General features: G+C 36.6%; 1 protein-coding gene across 2 annotated transcripts in view; it reads right to left on the reverse strand.

Annotated features, from left to right (window-relative positions):
• Positions 1–21,272, reverse strand: part of LOC114039692 (UPF0462 protein C4orf33 homolog) — a 69,703-nt gene that overhangs the window by 37,922 nt on the left and 10,509 nt on the right. For both annotated transcript variants that reach the window (XM_027857566.1, XM_027857565.1), the window contains exon 2: positions 4,992–5,049. In XM_027857566.1, the coding sequence (XP_027713367.1) occupies positions 4,992–5,049 (58 nt within the window). The remainder of the gene's footprint in view (positions 1–4,991; positions 5,050–21,272) is intronic.

Raw genomic sequence — 21,272 nt, forward strand, 5'->3', positions numbered from 1 at the left:
GTGTGTGTGTGTGTGTGTGTGTGTGTGTGTGTGTGTGTGTGTGTGTGGGTGTGTGTGTGTGGGTGTGGGTGTGTGGGTGTGGGTGTGTGGGTGTGTAGAGGTGGAGGCATAGTATAAGAAGACTAAAAAGGGAGCAGGGAACACATTTTGAAGGGCTTTGAACACCAAAGAATTTTATATTTGATTTTGGAGATAATAAGGAAACCACAGGAGTTTATTGAATGGAGGGTGGGGGGAGAGGGTGACATGGTTACATCTGTGCTTTAGAAAGATCACTTTAACAGCTGAATGGAGAATAAAGTGGAGTAGGGAGACACTTGAGGCAGGAAGTTGTTGTTCAGTGTTTTTTCAGTTGGGTCCAACTCTTTGTGACCCCATTTGGGGTCTTCTTGACAAAAATACTGGAGTGCTTTGCCATTGCCTTCTCCAGTTCATTTTACAGATGAGGAAACTGAGGCAAATGGGATTAAGTGACTTACCCAGAGTTACACAGCTAGTAAGTGTCTTGAGGTCAGATTTGAACTCAGGAAGATGAGTTTTCTTGATACCAGGCTCAGCACACTATCCATGGCAGGGATATATACAACAAGCTGTAGCAATAGTCCAAGATTGATGTGACAAGGGCCAGCACTGTAGTGATGGCAGTATTAAGGGAGAGAAGGAAGCATATAAATGTTATGAAATGTCTGAAGGCAAAATTGTAAGGATTTGGCAAAAGATTGGATAGGGGGAGTGGTTTATGAGTGACAGTGAAGAGTCTAGGATGACACCAAAGTTGCTAGCCTAGATGACAGACAGGATAGTAGTACCCTCAACAACAATAAAGAAGTTAGGGAAAGGAGAGGGTTTGGCAACATAACAAATTGTTTTTTGACATCCAGCTTGAGGTGTCTAATAAGCATAAACAGTTGGAGATGTGAGATTGGTGGTCAGAAAAGAGCTTAGAATTCAATAAGTAGATTTGAGAATCATTGGAACAGAGATAATTGAATCCATGGGAGCTAATGGATGAAGATTTAGCAAAGGAAACTAAGAAGGAATGGTCAGATAGGTAACAGGAGAATCAGGATAGATCAGGGTCATGAAAACCCAGAAAAAAGAAAGTTTAAAGAAGAGGCTCTATTCTAGGCTCTCTTCTCATCTCTTCTCTATCACCAGGTGAAATAATTGGTTTCTATGAGTTCAATTATTATCTCTAAACAGACAACATCTAAACTACATATGCAGCCTAATCTTTCTCTTAACCTACAGTCTTATATTATTAACTTCCTACTGGGTATCTCAACTTCTTTGTTAAATCAAATTCCTAAAATTTATATGGTGCAAAATTCTAGTTCTGCTACTCAATTACTACTGTGTGACCTTAGCCAAGTTATTTCCTCCAAGTTTCTTCACCAGTAAAATGAAGATATTGGATTGTGTGATCTAAAGGTCCCATACAGTTGTAGGGTCTATAATTACTGGATGAGGATTAAAACCTACTGTCTTTCAAATTTGTTAAATTCTCATAGAATTTAACCTAACAAAATTAAAACATTCATTCCTTTTTTTTAAAGGTCCACTGAGTCATCAGTTCTTCTCACTCAGTGGCTAATGAGAGTACTGCCTCAACCTCTCCAAAGTACCAAAAATAATTTATAGGATACTGGACTTGAAATTAGAAAGATGTAGGTTCAAAGCTTGCCTCAGACACTAGCTGTGAGACCATGGGCAAGTCACTTGACCTCTATGTGTCTCTGTTTCTTCATCTGTAAAAAATGAAGGCATTTGGCTTGATCTTTGAAGCCCTTTCAAGTCAGCAAGCATTTATTCATCACCTATTATGTGTCAGGCACTGTTCTGACTGCTAAAGATACAAAGAAAAAAAAAAACAACTCCTGTTCTGAAGGAGTTCAGCTTAATGGGGGAAATAACATGAAAACAACAATCAGAGAGGCTAAGGAGGATCAGGAAAATCTTCTTTCGGAAGATGTGACTTTATCCCAGACTTAGAAGAAAGCCAGGGAAGTCAGGAAACAACGAGGAGGAAGAGAGTTCCAGTGAAAATGCCCAGAGTCAAAAGAGAGTGTCTTGTTCAAAGAATAGCAAGAGGAGTACAGTCTCTGGATGAAAGATTATGTGGATTCTAGTACATGTGTGCTTGGCTAGGAATAGGAAAGGAAGCTTTACATAAACCAGAGGTTCCCAAACTTATTTGGCCTACTGCCCCCTTTAAAAAAAATTACTCAGCCCCGGCCCTGCCAAAATCTACTTTCTTTAACCCTTTGAGTTTTTTTTATTTGCATCATTTCAAAAAATATAAAATATTTTTAAATGATGCATCTTAAATTTGATAATTTATTATAAATTTGTGGGTTTTTTCCAGCATTGAAATTTTGATAACTCAGTATTGCATCATGTAACCATATAGTATTGTATTGTAAACAAGTCATTACACACATATGTGCCTGCCAATGCATACTGGACTTCCTGACAATGGCTGACATGCTTTCCTGCCAGCACTTGCTTCTTAAGACCTGTCTGCTGACTTGACCACTGATCAGTTATAATTTACATTTTGTGTGTTTATTTGGAAAATAATGTAATCACTACAACTTTAACTATTACACCACAGATGAAACACATGTGAACAGTTTTTCAAAATTTTGTTCTCTTCTTTCCTCATGCTTCCACCACCCCCTTATTTTTATTCGACATTCCCCAATTGCACCCGAAGGTACTACCCACTCCCCTGGATTGTTTCAGTACCCCCCAGGGGCAGTATTGCCCACTTTGGGAACTTCTAAAAACCCTACTAAGCCCCTTTTACAAGTATACAAGGCTTTATTAATATATCTATTAATCAAAATAATAATGAACTGAAGGTAGAAATCATATATCAATACTTCAATGAATTTTTTTGGTAAGGCAATTGAGGTTAAGTGAGTTGCCCAGAGTCACACAGCTAGTAAGTATTATGTGTCTGAGGCCAGATTTGAGTCCTCCTAACTCCAGGGCCAATGCTCTATCTACTGTGGTACCCCGCTGCCCCATTTCAATGCATTTTTATCAGTCTGAGAATCTCTTACACCAGTACAAATTGTTAAATAATAATAATAGCTAACATTTACATGAAGCTTACTATGTTCCAGGCACTGTGTTAAGCACTTTACAATTATTATGTCATTTGATCCTCGCAACAAACCTGAGAGGTAGGTACTATTATTATCCCCCTTTTACAGATGAGGAAACTAAAACAAATAGAGGTTAAGAGACTTAACTTGTGGCCACACAGCTAGTAAGAATCTGAAGCCAGATTTGAACTCAGGTCTTCCTGACTCCAGGCCCAGTTCTCTGTCCATTGCAACACCTAACTGCCTTCTTTGTCTTCATTTTTTTGTGATTTTCTTTCATCAATGATCCACCTAACATTCTTAGACTTTTCTCTAGTTCTTTTAATATACCAATCATTTTAGAGATATAAGGTAGGTGGGAGATTATAGGATGAGCACTTTCAAAAAATCCCATGGGTTACTTAATATGAAAAAGAAAAATATCTCAATCTAGCAGTCAAATTATTGAAAATTACAATGACTAGAAACCTCACCCCCTTGTAGAACAAAGCAGTCCTTGAAAGTGCAAGCTAATGATATCATGACTATGAATAGGAAATACTACTTCATAACCTTTAGTTAACCTGTAGCAGGTACTTCCATGGAAGGTCATACAATCAAGTTCTATGGTTGGATTTAAAAGCTGAGTAGTTTTATGGTCATTATTAATACCAGAGTTCAAGTTCATTGCTTTCAGGGAAGAGAAGAGAAGAGAAGAGAAGAGAAGAGAAGAGAAGAGAAGAGAAGAGAAGAGAAGAGAAGAGAAGAGAAGAGAAGAGAAGAGAATCCCCATGTCATGCATAGTAGTGGACAACTACCGGGTGTTATTTGGTTAGATAGTGTCCTACCGCAAATAAGAAAATGTTCATCAATGTTTTTGAAAATTTTAAGGTGCTATATAAAAGTTGATTAGGGGTCATCCTGGCTTAATGTATAAACTATAGGACTAGGTATCAGGAATACTTGAGTTCAAATACCACCTCAGACATTAGCTTTGTGACCCTGTGTGAACCTCTCTCAGCCTGTTTACACCTATATAAATGAGGATAATAATAGCATCTTCCTGACATGGTGGTTGTGAAGATAGAATGAGATAATAGAGGTAAAGTGCTTTATAAACTTTAAGTACTATATAAATATTAGCTATTATTATTATTCTAATTATTTGTCTCAAGTATCACTGTATTATTGTTCAGAATATATAGATGATTAAGAGTGATTAAGACTGTCTTAATGGGAGAATGGGAGAAACTAACCAATTCAAATTACTCAGTTAACCGCAACTTAATTCCTTCAATTTACCAAGCTAAGTTTCTCAAGATTGTTTCCTATATATAGTCACACAACAGCAATAAACATTCCGTATTCATGAGTCTTCATGGCCATTTCCTAAATCATTATGGGGATGTTCCTTGTCCCTGACCAATTACCTCTGAACTCAGTTCTGTTCTCCCTGGATATACATTCTATTCTGCTCTGCTTAGTTTTCATATTTATAAGTGTCAGACAAAGTGTGGCAGAGTGGAAATTAAGCTGAACCTGGGACCAGGAAGTCATTTATTCAAACCCTGCCTCTCACACTAGTTGTGTGACACTATGGGCAAGTCACTCTGCCTCTTGGACATCTCCTTGAGACATCTACAAAGGTACAGCAAAGTTATTTCATAGATATATGATATGTGGTGTCATATATGCCTTAAAATTAATGAGATGGCTCTTTTAATTTGTTAAAAGAATTCTTTTCCCCCCTTCATTAAATTTTAAAACCTTACACAATTGTTGTGCTTTTCTTTTTGGATATTTTCCAATTGTGTGTGTTTTCTTTTGGGGCAATAAGTTTTTCTAGGAAATTAGAAGTCAAAAATGTTTCTTATTTAACTCTTAAATAATCATTCTTACCTTCCTTCCTCTATCCAATAATGATTTCTTTCCATGGCTAATTTTGAAAATTCTTGCACTGCAAAATAAGAGGGAAAAAATGAAGTCTTACAAATAATGTATTTCAATATATTTTCACATGAAAGTATTCTCAAAGACAGCAACCATGAAAGCTGTTTGATAAAAAAATTTCAAAGTTATTATGTATGATTTTCTAAAAAACTGAAAGCAATATAAATTCCAAAAACCAAGAAACAGCTAAATATTTAATTAACATAATAGGATAATATGATTTAAAGAAGATGGGCAAGTATGAGATCAAGAGGGGAAGAGATTTAGAAAATAATTATATGTAATAATGAAAGAAGCAGAGTCAGAAGAATGGAATATACACTATGATCATGTGAGGAAAAGTGAATGAGAATGAAGAGACAAAGAATCCTGATGACTATTATAAAGGGAAGGACAGAAAACGAGTTAGAACAGTCTTATGTTTTAAAATGAATTATTTTCAATATAAACATTTCCTAGGCAAGTTTCATTGTTTACACTGAAACCTGTCAACAATAAATTTTTAAATTAAAATTAAAATTTTAATTTAATAATAATTAAAAACATTTAATTTTTTTAAATATTAGATTTTAATTTTAAATAAGTAAATAAAAAAGATGACTAGAAGCAGGACTACTGATATTGTCATGATTTTCAACCTACTTTAATGGCTGTTCCTAGGTAAAGTGAATTCAGTTGATCTTATAACACCGAAAGAAAAAAATCATTTTGTTAACCTACTTCTTCCATCTAGTGGCAAGAAGCAGTAAGAGACGATGCCACAGAAAAACACCATCAAAAAAAAAAAATTGAAGTGCCATTTCAGAGAATCCCTAATTTGGGGGGCTGGGGAAAAGTCTGAGGTTTAACTGATGAGCCTCAAATGATGATAATAAAATAATCACAATGAATCATTCATGTTCAATCAGAAATACACTTATCACTTCAGTAAATCACATGTGTCTTTATTCTAGGTGCATAATATACCTTCTAAAGATGTTGACTCCTACCATTTTGCCACCTGTGCACAACTGCTAGCTTCTGATGGATTTACTGTGATATGTACCTTTTCTCATTCTGTAAAATCATCCTGGACCCAGCTGTGGGCTAACTGTTTAGAATTCTGTTCCTTTCTCAGAGACGTTGCACTGAAGTGCTAGACTATTCATGCTTCCTGGCAATCGATATGAAAGCTACTAAAATTAAACTCTCCCCTTAAAAATCACCATTTAAGCTACTGTGGCAATGAACAGACATTCACATTTTGACTTGATGTGCTGGGAGGAGGTAGAGGTTTAAATGAGGAAGAAGTAGCTCTCCTGGACTTAACCTGTTCTATTATTTTCCACCTTAACCAAGGTGCTGTTCTAGTGTTCTATCTGTAGCAGCTCCAGAGAAATTAAATGAAAAACCTGGAATGCAAAGCACAATTAGGCCCTCACTTGACTCTAAAGGGCACTAACTTATCCCTAAAACATGAGGTTGGAGTGCCCTCTAAACACTGTCTTTCTTTGCATCTTGAAAATGTAATTAATGTTTCAGAAACTCAATGTGGGTTACATGGAAAAAAAGAAAGAAATTTGCTTAAGGACAAGTTTTCCTTTCTCTTATCCAAGTGAATCTCTTAACACAGTGTAATTAATGATTTATGTAGGGTAGTGGATATCAAAGCTGGCAATAGGCTGAAGGTCATAACTATGGGGAGGGTGAAGATCAGCAAAAACTCTTGGTTTGTATTTGAACTTTCTGACCTTTAAAAATAAAACAAAATTGAAGGCAAAAACATCTGCACTTTTTGTAAATCTTTCACATGTGTTATTTTATATCTGGAAGGAACAAAAATATCATGATCATAGGCATAGAGTTGGAAGGGATTCAAGAGGTCATATAGTCCAAACCCATCATTTTACAGATGAGGAAACTGAAGCCAAGAAGGATGGACCAACTTGCCTGAGTTCACTAAGGTAGTTAGTGAAAAACGCAGGGCTAAAACATAAGCCTCCGGACATAATTCAATTCAATAAGCACTCATTAAGCACCTACTAATTGCTTCAGACCATCACCACCCTTAATCTACCCTCCTTCTTACTTCACCCCCTTCCTTTCTCTTGGGCCCTTCCCTTCCTATATTCCTGTTGGGTAAGAGGAATTTCTGTACCTAACTGTGTATATATGTATATTCTTCTCTCTTTGAATTAGTTCAGATAAGAATGAGGTTCAAGCACTGCCAGCCCCTAAACTTCTATTTTCCCCTTTATTGTATAAACATTTCCCACACAACTAGTATTTGAAACTGGATTTAACACAGGTCTTCCTGAACCCAGTGCTCTATCTGCTGTGCCACCTATATACACAAAGATAGTGAAATGATTTACACCAAATCTTATATGTAGTGTCAGCAGTGGGATTTAAACCCAGGTCCTCTCACTCCAGAAGCAGTGCCTTTCCATTGTATCATTCTTTCCCCTACGCCAAAAACAATACAGTTGCCCTCAAGGAGCTTGCATTCTACATGTACACAAATAAATTCAAAGTACATACAAAGTCATTTCAGGAAGGAAAAAATGCAACAAACATTTCAACATACCACCTATAATGCATATCATGCCATCATGTATTATGCAATTCCCCTCTATGCTGACTAGTGAATATTTAAAGAGCCAGACATTTCAAATCCCCACCCCCAGCGGAACAAGGCCAAGATAGTAAGAGAACTGTCCACATTATGAACACTATAAATTTACTCTCACACAGTTTAGCCACTAAGTATCTCACTACAGAGAAAAGGCTTTGAGAGTGACTTTTTTCTTCCTCCTTTCAGAGAAAGCTATTCTTAAAGTTGTCATTCTTCCTACCCAAGTTATAGCTTCATTGAAAGGGAGAACATAGGAAAGAAATGCAGTGTATTCTGCCTTGTTTCTCTGCCCCTAAACCCAGTATGACACCAGTATAATCAAAACTCTGTGTTCAGAAGATCACTTCATGACATAAGGGAAAGAACACATTCTGAAATCCAGCAAAATCAGCCTTCTTGCTGATCCTCATTCACAATGTTCCATTTCCCATCATCGCGCCTGGAAAATATTCCCTACTCACCTACCTTTTAAAATCCCCTATTTTCTTTAAAAGCTTAGCTCAAACATCACCATTTTCCTAAGACCTTTGATAATCCCACACAGCTGCAAGTGCCTCCCCTTCACAAAATTATCTTGTATTTACATATTTATGTCTATATTTAATATGTGTTCATGTTTTCTCCCCAAAATATGATTACCTTATAAGGAGAGTTTCATAACTATTTGAGTACTTTATATGTTTTTTAATGTACTTAGGAGTTCCTATGTGTATTGGCATCAACCCCCCAACTCCCCAAGATCAAGCCTGTTCAGATGACCCCAGAGGCTTTACAGGGGAACTAGGTCACTTGTAACTACTATAGAACCTACTTCACAAGATTGTTGTGAGAGTCAAATGACCTAATGTCTGTAAGGTACAATGTAAAACATCAGCTATTATTAGTGATCTGTCCAAAGTTACCCAGCTAGAAATTATAGAACTGGAAATCCCCATCCAGGTCTTTTGACTCTAAATCTAGCACTGTGTCCACCATGCCTCTTGAAAAGCAAGAGAAAATGGGGAGTGAAATGAAAATCTAAAATATAAAGTGGAGAAAACATAAGACAAAGGGTGAGTCAGTAGTACAAATGTTGACACATTCAGACTCCAGCAAACGGAAATGATTTTGAGAATCTAGCATTATTGCAGCCAATGTTTTGTCAGAAGTCAGGAGCCCACTAGGCAAAAAGCAGGTGGTACTATTCCATCAGCTTTGCCCAAGAGGCACTGATTCCATCATGCTGGAGTTCAGTGAAATGATTTTATAGAAAAACTAGAGAACATTCCTAGTCATCAGGAGCACATTCCCAAACTACAAATAGAATAAATACAGTATTGCATTTCATCTCAGTGCTGGCAAATATATTCTTAACAACTATTTGTGGGGTGGGAAGGGAAGGAACTGAGTCACATTTTGTGCACAAATATTTATATTTTAAGTTAGCTATTTTCAATGAGCACTGAATTTAGAATCAGAGGACCTGGGTTTAAGTACCCTCTCTGCAGCTTGCTACTTATGTGAACCTAGCTGTCACTTCTCTCTGGGACTCATTTTCCTCATCTATAAAAGGAGGAGCTCTTCCAGATCTAAATCTCCGATACTATGCTCCTGTGACTCACTCCCCTAAATCTATAGTGTACTATCCTAAATATATGTGTGGGACTCTGCGGAATTATTTGAGAAACACTCTCTTCTATCCACTGAAAAACACAACACACTGTACTATCAAACATTTCTAGCTTCCTAACAGGAAGACTCCTTTTTAAATATATCACATTTTTTTCCCTTCTCATAGGGTCATAGAGTTGGAAGAAACTTCAGAAGCCATCTAGTTCAAGAAACCTCCATTTTGTCTAGTAGGAAACCAAAGATCAGTAAAGTTAAGTTATCTGATTAAGGTCACACAGAAAGGAAGTAGCAGAGTCTAGGACTTTTTTCTCCAGTTCTACACAGGATTTTCAAGGGATTCAAATTAATAAGTATACATTTCACTGAATCTCTATAGCCAATGTGACCATACAATTTTCATCCAATTTCCACCTCCATCAAGGATCTTCCCTGATGCAAGTACTCCTAACACTCATACAGATCACAACAATTCTATCTCTAAAATCAGGAGAGTTGAGCTAAAAGAAAAATCAGGAAGATATATTTCACAGGGGGAAAAACACAGTGAACTCCTTGAAAATCACAATAAAACAAAAAACCTGTTTACCAAATTTCAACCAATCATAAAAGAAAACTACACAGAACTCCTAGAACCAAAGAGCAAAGTAAAAATAGAAAGAATCTACAGGTCACCAGTTGAAAGAAAACCAAGAACACCAAATACTGGGATAAAGACTCCCTATTCAACTAAAACTAATGAAAAAAAAATATGAAAGTAGTTTTACAAAAATTAGCTTAAGACCCACACCTTATACCACATATCTCACTTATCTCCAAATAGATAAATTATCTAAATAAACAAAAAGTGGTATCACAAAAAATTAGAGGATATTAGAGGAGGTACCTTGCTAAAATATGAATGGGGGATAGAGATGAATATAAAAGATAATATGGTAAATGACATAAAATTGAAAATGAACATGATCTAAGTCACCACAAGTAGAATTAGAATAAAGGCAGTTAACTGAGGAAAAATATCTCTGATAAAGGCTTGACATCCAAAATATATAGAGAATCAATACAACTATATAAGAATAAGAGCCATTCTCCAATAGAAAAGAAGTTAAATGATACAAAGAAGTTTTTTTTCTTAAGAAATGCAAGTTATGAACAACCATATGGAAGAATGTTCCAGATCTCTAACAATAAGAGAAGTGAAAATTAAAACAATTTTGAGTTTTTAACTTATACCAGTTAGGTTATCAAAATGACAAAAGACAAAAATAGCAGAAATTAGAGGGACTTTGGGGAGACAGGCACTTTAATACACTGTTAGTGACTCTGCAGTTGATCTAGTTGTTATTGAATATAATTTGGAATTATATTTAAAAGGTGAATAAACTTTTGGCCTAATGATAACACTTACAAGCACATTCCCCAAGAAGATCAAACACAAGAAAAAAAGGTCCCACATAAATAAAAATGTTTATGCCAATCTTTTTTGCAGTAGCAAAGAACTGGAAGGAAATTGAGCAACTACCAATTGGGAAAATGTTCAACAAATTGTTATATGTGAAGAATTTAATTAAAAATTACTGTGCCATAAGAAATGGCAAATATGATGAATTCAAAGAAACTTTAGAAGACATCTGTGAACCTTATACAGAAGGAAGAAAACAAAACAGGAAAATAATTTACATAATAACCATAATAATGCACAGAACAATATCACTGGCCACCTTTCAGAACTCTGAATATGGTGACTGGTTACATATGGACTATTATTAAGGAAAGACGCATACATTTTCAGATATTGTAAATGTGTTGATTTGTTTGACTTGATAGCACTTTCTTACTTATTACAAAGTCAACAAGTATTTTTTCAGTCAACACGCATTTATTAAGTGACTATTATGTGCCTGGCACTGAACTAAGTCCTGGAGATTTTTACTGTGAAACTGAAAAATTAAAAAAGGGAGTCATTGGGAAATAATTATTATGGGGAATTAAAAAGAAAAGTGCATCAACAAGACATTTCAAATGAAAAAAAGCAGCTCAGATTCAGGTGCATAAGGATGGAAAGGAGCTCAACTTTCCAAACTTTGGCAAAGGATCACCAACATGACACGTGAGTGGTCATTTGAATTGCTTGCCTCCTACCAGATATTTTACAGCAGGACTGGAGTCCTTTGAGGAATTTTTCTTCACATTTGGTATCCCACAAAATAAGACTCCTTGCTGATCATTCATTAGACTGTAGCTATTCTATCAGTATTGCTGATTATTCTTCTAGAAAGTACAAATAAAATACCCCTTCCAGCATGCTTTCAAACATTACTTCTTCTGTAGCTGCTCCTGGAAAGAGTTTCTACTCTTACTTACATGGTAGGATAATGGCATTTAAAGCTCTGAGGAATCTTAAACATAATCTAACCCAACCCCAGGCCCCATTTTACAGTAGGAAAAAAATGAGTCCCAGAGTTCACATAGATTGTGATTGGCAGTTGAGATTAGTACCCATATTCCTAAACTCCAAGTCCAATGCCATTTCCATGACAGCAGACTGACTTATTAATAGGAATCCTTTTCTCTGTCATTTGCCACAAAACCTAACAATTGTTCTAGACTTCATCCTTTTACAATACAAATTCTTTATAATTGTTCTAACATCATGAATTAAAATTTTCTACCAACCAACATTTTACCTCTCTTCAGCATAGTGATAATTAATGAATTGATTATCATTAATATTAACTCTGATGTATCTATCACAGGTTCTTATCCTTGGTTTTGTAAACTTTTATTTTTAAATATAACTGTCTAATGTAATTAGTTTCCTTTGTGATCCTATGCATTTTATTTATTTAAAAACATTATTCTGAGGTTTATAGGCTTCGCCTAACTGCCAAAGGGAACTATGACATGAGAAAGTTCAAGAATCCTTATTAGGTACTAAAGTGCTACCTAAATACTCAAAGAAAGACTTAATCATATTCAATATAACTTTAAAGCTAAGTGTAGTACATTAGTTTTTAATTTTTAGAAAATGAATAATCTAAACTGACATTTACATAGTGGTTTAAGGTTTACAAAACACTTTAAATACATTATCTCACTTGAAACTTCTAACAATCTATCATCTCCCTTGTGCAAATGGGGAAGCTGAATAGTTCAGTGACTTGCACAGTCATACAGCCTATATTAGAGGTAGGATTTAAACCCAGGATTTCCTGACTCTAAATCTAGCACATTCTGTACTCACAATACCATAATAGTTTCCCATGCTATATATGACACTACCTATAGTTATTTACCCACTTTCCCTTCCCATTCTTTATAATACTTTATTCTATTTACTTTTCTAGAATCAGACTGTTAAAAGTAATATTCATGCAGAATTTATTTTAAGAGGAAGGAAAACCCTATTACTTTAAATACAAATAATCAGCCATTCATCCATGGAACTAAAAGTTCTAAAAACATGTCAAATACCCATTTAATGAAGAGTGTCCTGCATGGCTCCCAAAGCATGTGGCAGCAAAGGTTAAAAACAGCAGCACATTCATTTTTGAAACCTTAGGTTCAAGCTACATTCTTATATTTATACTCTAAAGTTATCTTATCATAGCTAAGGCAATGATACTTGGGGCTTATTGGGAATGGAGTGACAACCCTATCAATTGTCCTTGGTTATGTTTGTTAATTGACCGTGGTGATAGAGCTAGGTTTCAGACTCACCATCTCTGTTTAATTAGCTGTGCTTATTAGAAGAACATGGTGCTCAGGCCAAGGGCACGGGGTTTATTTAGCCTTCCAAAGGCTAGGTAGTGGAAATGTAAGCAATAACTCATGTTTTCAGGGTTAGGTAATTCAAAGAGTTCTCACAGTAACTGTCCGAAATTCTTCAACTATGCCTCCCTCCACCCCTTAATATATATAATAAGTGTGTGGCAGTACTCCTTGCAATCCTGAATAGCACACATCTTGTGTTCACACTGGCAAAGAGTTGGCCAGAGGAAGTAAAGAGGATCTAGGACAGCAGGATTAGTGAAAGTAGTGGGGAAATAAACAAAATAGCATTATAAAGAGCTAGACTGCTCTTTATCCTCCAGTCATTTCTCTTTGATAAGACTTTTAATAAAGAGGTTATATACCCTTGTGCATGAGCTGAGTCCAAGTCTAAGCCCAGCAAGAACTGAGTGGTAACACCTGTGGCAGTGGGTAGAGTGGGTACAAGGGGAAGGTTGGTAAAACTCAGAGGCCTAATGGCTCCAGCCAGGTTCTCATTATAGCCTAACCCCAGGACTCCAAGTAACTAACACCTTTCCTACTTTGCAGGGGTGGGGAGGTTTGAACTTGAGCACCTGAGTTGTATTTCTTTGAATACCCAGATTTGGCCTCCCCCGTTGAAAGGGGTAGAGGGGAACTGCCTGAGCTAGAAGCATTTCTGGACTTAAAGATTACGTGTACTGCCTGCACTTTTGTGTTTGTGATATTTCTTTCTAACATTATTATGAAAAAGTTGTAGATAGTGAAGCTTTTCAAATGACCACACTTAAAACACAGTAGTGATAGGAGGTGGGGTAGACTTTTCTTAGGATGGTGGAAGTATCAGAAGGCAAGAGTCTAACTAGATAAATTCACACTAATCCCCCTAAAGTATAAGAAGAATATAGGTTATCACTCACAAGGTGAAGAACGAAATGTCAAGTTACAGGAGTTGCTTCAGGAGTTGCTATTAGGTCCTGTTATATTGATATCCTCTAGAAAGCCCTCTAGTGATAGGTAGTGCATGTGACAGCTATGGTGAGCATTGGGTTTATAGCACTTAGCCTTTGAAATTGAATAAGTAGCAGGCACTGTCTTCAGCACCCCTGCTATCACACATGAATTCCACTATTACTCGCCAATACAAAAATCTCCAAAAGGTCAACAAGATTGCAGACTTCTTGGCCTGGAATTAAAAATTCTTCATAATGTATCTTCATCCTAGGTATCCAACTAATTGCTTCCTGCAATATACCCAAAACGCAAGAGTTTTACTCTAGGCAAGATGGTCTCCTCGCTTTTCCCCCTATTTATTTCAATCTATTCATCACCATATTTATTTCCAGTTTCAAACCTCAGTTTATGCTTCTCCTCTGACCTGAAATGTCTTCTATCTCTCTACTTATCCAAATTTATTCTAATCTTCAAGGTTGAGTTTAAGTTCAACATCTTCCATGAAGCCATTCCTGACTTTTGCAGCCCATATTGATTTTCATTTTTGTCTGGAAAAGGAAATACAGCACTGGCCCTATAGCATTGGTCTGTATCACACATTATCAGGCATTGAGTCATACACTCTGTCGTGTTTATACTAAACTGCTTCATGAATAGATTCTAATGTTCCCAATGCATTGATAAGATCCTAGAGGAAAATAACCATGACTTCATCCTGACCCATTTTTTCCCCTCCTTATCTAGTCTCAAATGATGAGACAGCTTCCTTCTTGCCAGGTTTAATCCATTACCTTGGTACTTCTCCTGACCTTGCCCCATCAATCACCTCTCTTTCTTCTATCTTTAATCTTCCTTTCTACAACATGCCAGGTCTCTCACATTAAAAAAATAATAATAATAAAACATCAAAAAAAAAACATTCTTTCTTCAGTAACTCTCTGAACTTATTCGCTTCTCTCCTCTGTTCCCTAATAAACTAGAAATAGAAGACCACACTTACTTATATCCATGACTTCTTTTACCCTACTAAACCACTTTATACTATTCCTGAAATGAGCACAAATGTGCTCATAAAGTTCATCAATTAGATATTAATTATCAACTTTAATGATTTTTTTCTGCCTTCATCTTTCTGCACCTTTCTATAGAATTTGGAACTGCTGATTACCCATTCCTTTGTCACACACATTTCTCCTTGAACTTTCATGATACTGTTTTCTCCTAGCTTTTCTTCCTAGCTTGCCAACTTCTCAGTCTCCTTTGCCAGTTCACCTTCTTATTGCTGCTCTCTAAGCATAAGTATCACCCAAGATTCTATTGTATTCTCTTCATTCTACTCACTCTGCCTCGATTATCTCATCAATTATCATCACTCTGCAGATGACTCTCAAATCGATATCTCTGATTTCAATCTCCCCATTGAGCTCTATTCCTACTGACTAATTTCCAACTGACTCCTAGATATTCCCACTGGGATAACCTGCCAATGTCTCAAACTCAGAATATTCTAAAGTGAACACAACATTCCCCACCCCAAAGAAACTATGCCTCATCCTAATATCTCTGTACTTGCTAATGGCACCATGATACTTCCAATCATCTGGCAAACAGAGATGAATCAGGTCTAAAACCTTAGACTCATAAATGACCATCCCCTCTACCTTACCACCCTATGACTGACCAAATGACTCTATGTCCACCATATGTCTCATATTAGTCCACTCCATTTCACTTTTCATGCCACTAAAACTAGTTCAGACCCTCATCACCTATCACCTGAACTATTGCAACAGCTTCCTGATTGGTCTCTTTGCTTCCATTCTCTCTCCTTTCCAATTCATCCTCTGCACAGCTGGAAAAAAAAGAAAGAAAAAGAAAAACTCTTATAAAGCATAGGTCAGGCCATGTCACCCTCCCCCCCCAAAAAAAATCTTTGAATAGCTCTCTTTTGCTTCTAATATAAAATACAAAGTCCTCAATCTGGCTCTTCAGCTTCCTTTACAATCTTTGCCCAACCTACTCAAACAATCTATGTCACCTTATTACCCTTCACATACTTAAATTCCCTGTATATTGAACTATTTGCTGCTCCTCCATTCAATCTAGTTTTTTAATCACCTCCATGCATTTATGCAGGCTGCTCATCAAGCCTAGAATATTCTGCACTTCCTTATCTGTCTCTATTTGTTGAAATCTTTCTCTTTGTTCAAAGACTAGTTCAAGATCCAGTTCCTATTTGAATCTTTCCTTGATTCCCTTCCCCTAAACTGAAAACTATCTTTCCCTATTCAAATTTATAAATATATATGATATACATAGATTTATATTTATATTGTAATCCCAAGTTATTTAACAACAATAATAGCTAGCATTTATATAGTACTTTAAGTGCAAAATACTTTACAAATATTATCTCATTTGATAATGAGATAACAATAACAATCCTGGGAGGTTGGTGTTGTTATCCCCACTTTATGGATAAGGAAACTGAGGCAAACTGAGGTTAAGTGACTTATCCAGGGTCATACAGCTATTAAGTGTCTAAGGCTGGATTTCAGGCCAGGTCTTCCTGACTCCAGGTCCAGCATTCTATCCACCACACCACCTAGCAGCCTATTTGTGTAGAATAGTTCTTTTCAGAATCTCCCAGAAGTGACCAGAGTAAAGGATGAAAACGGTACAGGGAACCTGGAAATGCATTCAGTCAGACATTTCTGAGAATCCTTAAGTTTATGTCAGCTGGAGTTTCATGGGCCTCAGGCAGAAAAGAGATGCCATTCTGCATTCCATTTTAGATTTTCCTTAGAAGCAGCTGAAACTAAGGAGGTGCCCCACAGGTACTATCTCTTCAGCTGAGCAGGACAGAAAAAAAAAAAAAAAACGAGAACTGGGAGCACTCCAGGAGAACCATGGGGAGCTATGAAGAGACAATGAGCACCTCAGAGCTAGGGCATGCAGAATTATATGAAGTCAAGACGAGCCAGAACAGATCAGACTGGGTATGGGTCATGCTGTGACTCAGCCATGGTGAGATCAAGTGGTACTAACTCCAGCATTTCCTGCCCCACCTCCCTTGCTTCTTTCCTCAGAGCAGTTGTCAATGAAATCCTGCAACTTAGGGAACTTCCCAATTTTTTCTTCTCTTCTGCTGGCTAGGAGGAAGAGTTAGGGAAGAGAAGTTGATCTTGTTGCCCAAACTTTTTATGGTCTGATTTTTATGATACCATTTGTAATTGGCAACTCCCATGAATGAGACTGAATGAAAAGGACAGAATACCAACATGAGAAACTGGGGCTCAGAGCAGAAATGAGAGGATTTCCTATGTGGGGCAATTTTAAATGTATTTCAGTTCATACTTTTAGAATCAGAGATCTACATAGGACCCCAGACTGAATTGTCTGTAATTAGAACACTAACGGGTGAGTAGTTGGGAATTTCAGCCATAAGGAAAAACCGTACATGTGGATTAAGTGCCCTCTTAACAGTCAGAGTTGGTGGCCCAAGGGTAGCACCACTTGATGGCCAAAATATGTACTACACTCCCAGCAGATTAATTGCTTGCAGGTTGCCGCTTTCTGGAAGAAAAAAGAAAAAGAAAAGAAATTAAGACAAAGACTACAAAGATGACAAAGACTATGGTGAAGAAGAAAGACAAAAAGGAGGAGGAGGAGGAACAGGAGGAGGAGGAGGAGGAAAAGAAGAAGGGGAGGAGGAGAAAAAGGAGGAGGAGGAGGAGAAGAAGAGTTTATGTAGTTCTTTAATATTTACAAAGTGTATTATTAATATCTCATTTTATCCTCACAACCCTATGAGGTAGGGCTATTATTATCTCCATTTTACAGGAGGAAACTAAGGAAGATAGGAGTTAAGTGATTTGCTCAGGGTCACACAACTAGTATCTGAGACAGAATTTGAACTCAGGTTTTTCTGCGTCCAGATCTAACACTTTATATTCCTGTGACTCCTAGCTGCCTAATATACAGAAAAGGAATGAGACAATGTGTGAGTGGGTAAAATTTTGAAAGCACCATCACCTGTATAACTTATACCTAACCTTCACTACACGTCATAGGCGTATGCATTGTATCCCCTCTTCTAGAGTAAACTCCTTGAGGCCAAGGATTGTGGCATTTTTCATCTTTGTAACTCTAGCATCAAGCACACTGCTTTGCACATAGGGTTTAGTAACTTGAACTGAATTAACTAACACATTTGCTTTGTTTTCCCTTTAACTCCTAGGGCAGATAAATGAACGAAGTTACCTCTCAATAAATAGTTAAATGAAATTAATGATAATTTGACCCTACACTTCTTAACAAACTTTGTTTCCTACTACTCCTCAATTACTTTACTCATCCCACTGGGCTCTCTCACATCGAGCACATTCTCACATCAAGCTAGATGTTACAATGGGTAACTTGCTAGGCCTAAACATAGGAAGAACTAAGTCCATCTCTGACCTCAAACATTTACTCCGTGACCCTGGGCAAGTCACTTAACCCGTCAACCTCAGTATCTTCAACTGTAGGATGGGGATAATAACACCCACCTCCTAGAATATTTGTCATGAAGATCAAATGAGATTATATTTGTAAAGCACTTAGCATAATGACACAAAATAAGTGCTTAATAAAAATTTCCTTCCTTCTTACTTTTCAATCAATCAGTTTTTCCCATCTCATGTTTTCCTCCTTTTTACTTTGCTTTTTCATTTCTTATCCATCCTTTCAGGTACAGAATAAGTCCTACCCCTTCCCACTAAAGGATTGCTAAGGAATCCTTTCTTGATTCCTCTATCTTATATTGGTGTTTACAGAATTTAGTGTTTAGGCATATATCAAATATTATTGTACTCTAATTCTTTCATGTTATGTATGCTATGCTATGCTGTGTTACGTTATGTGATGTCATGTCAGATTTGATTTCCCACATAATTTGCAAACTCTTTAAGAGTAGGGACTATAGGATCACAAGACTCAGAGCAAGAAAACTTAGAAATCAAATAATCTAAACTCCTCATTTTTTTCAGATGAGGAAACTGAGGTACAGAGAGGAATGACTTATCCAAACTCACTAGGTAGCAAGTAACAAAACAGATTGGAAACCAGATCTCTTGGGTCTTGGTCTAATATTCCTTCTACTATATCACCCTACTATGTCAAACTTTTCCTTTGAATGACTTCCTAGTGTGGAGCACAGTCCTGAGCCCATGCAAACTCTCCACAAATTCTTATTGTTTGGTTCATTGATTCAACAACCATTTTTAATAATCAAATGAATTAATTTAAAAGTGAACTCATCATCCCTCAATTAGTGTTCTCCAGTGTTTCCCTTGCTTTCCTTCCTCAGGTTCATTTAGTCTGCCCAGCACTGAGTCTACACTCACAATCCAGGAGCCATAGAAGTTATTTTGAAGAAAGTACACATGAAAAATACTTAGATTTTGGGATAGGGAGCAAGGTATTCAATAAGAGGAAAATTACTTGGTAAACAAAAGCCATTTCACTATGCAAAATTCATTTCCCAAACCTAAAAACAACAAATATAACACAGGTCAACTGCATTGGGGGGAAAAAACCTGAATTTTAAAATAAATTTTGAAAGCAATTTGCTTTGGTTATAGCAAAGGGATTAACTTTTTTGCAGATAAGCAATTATGTTACCATGCTTATAAATATAAGACAGATCATTGATTAAGTATAGAAATGTGATATTAGCCTTCGATTTCTCAGAACAAAGAAGTTCTTCACCAGAAAAATATTTTCTTTGAGGGTAGAGTTCCCTTGATATTGATCCTGGGAAGTTTCCTAACTAGGCCTAGTTACTAGATTCAAGTTTCTACTGGAGGATATCCAAAACCCTATATTCTAGAACTTTCTGGTTGGTACAGAGTTAGACAGAACAGTTTTTAATGAACAATTGGATTATTTGCCCATTTCCTAATAATAATAGCCGATATTAATATTCTACTTTAAGGTTTTAAAAGTATCTTACATTATCTTATCTGAGCCTCACAATATCCCTTTGAGATAAGAACTATAGGTGTTCTTATCCCTATTTTTCCAATGAGAAAAGTAGGGCTCAGAGAGTTTAAACACCTTGCCAATGTTCAAATAACTAGGAAGTGTCAGAAATCTAAATGCAACCCAAGCCATCCTGACTCCACGTCAAGAATTCAAACCGTTATGCTCACCTCATTGTCCACCTATAAGAAATCTCTTGAAATAGACTACTTTGGGGTGTACTTCTTTTATATTTAGATAGAGCCTTCATCTCATTGGTATGGACCTCTTATACCAGCATAAATTGTAACTCCTCCAATCCCTCCCCATCATATGAAATTGTTGACTATGTCTTTCTGAAAATCCTCCCTAAAGGATTGCACTAATATGATAGAAGGCTTTTCTTGTTTTTGTTCCTGTTTTGTTTTGCTTTTTATATGTCATGAATACCATTACATAATTTAGACTATCTGCTATCCTCTACCCTTACTGCCTAATTAGCCCACCTCCCCTTTTCCAGTCATAAATTTCTTTGTTGATGTTTTATGGCATTTCTCATTGTTAACAATAAATGGCAACCTATTGAGATCAATCATGCATCTTTCTATTGCTCTTTGGTTGACCTAAAATTCTAGTTCTTCTGAAGTCAAGGTGTTTCATAGTTTGTGGCCATATAGTATCACTGGAGAAACAATAGTGTTATACAGATAGGCTTTCAGGGGCAGTGAAGAACTTGGGATAATTGGGTCTAGACAGGTAGTATGAGGACCTATCCTACAGTTTCCCATATCATGGCATAGAAGGAAGAACATGGAGGGATAGATTCAAATTACACCTCTGTTACTGTCTATTCTTACTACAAATGATTTAATCTCCCAGGACCTCAGTTTTCTCCTCTATAAAATAAGGAAGTTGAAATAGATTACCTCTATGGTCCCTGTCAGTTCTATATCTATGATCCTAAAATGGAAATCATCCTGGTCCTTTCCTCCTAATCAGTTCTAATGCCTTAGTCACTGCTCATCTGAAACCTCTATCTAATGTATTGCAAAGTCCCAATTAGTGCAAACAATGGATCCTGTGAGGTGGTCGCATTATTCAAATTCACATCGCATATTTCCAATGGGTTGCAACCAATTACCATATTTTTTCACAATTATAATTACAGATAGTGAGAATTCAAATACAAAGGACCATTCCACAGGAGGCTGAAAGTGGCAGGGAGTGAGGGAGAGCAGATGGGAAAAGGGACTCAGCAAAGGGCCATGATGATGTGTATCTTAGATGAGAAGTATACTTGG

Source organism: Vombatus ursinus, unplaced genomic scaffold (assembly GCF_900497805.2).
Source record: "Vombatus ursinus unplaced genomic scaffold, bare-nosed wombat genome assembly UNPS02012179.1, whole genome shotgun sequence".
NCBI classification, from domain to species: Eukaryota; Metazoa; Chordata; class Mammalia; order Diprotodontia; family Vombatidae; genus Vombatus; species Vombatus ursinus.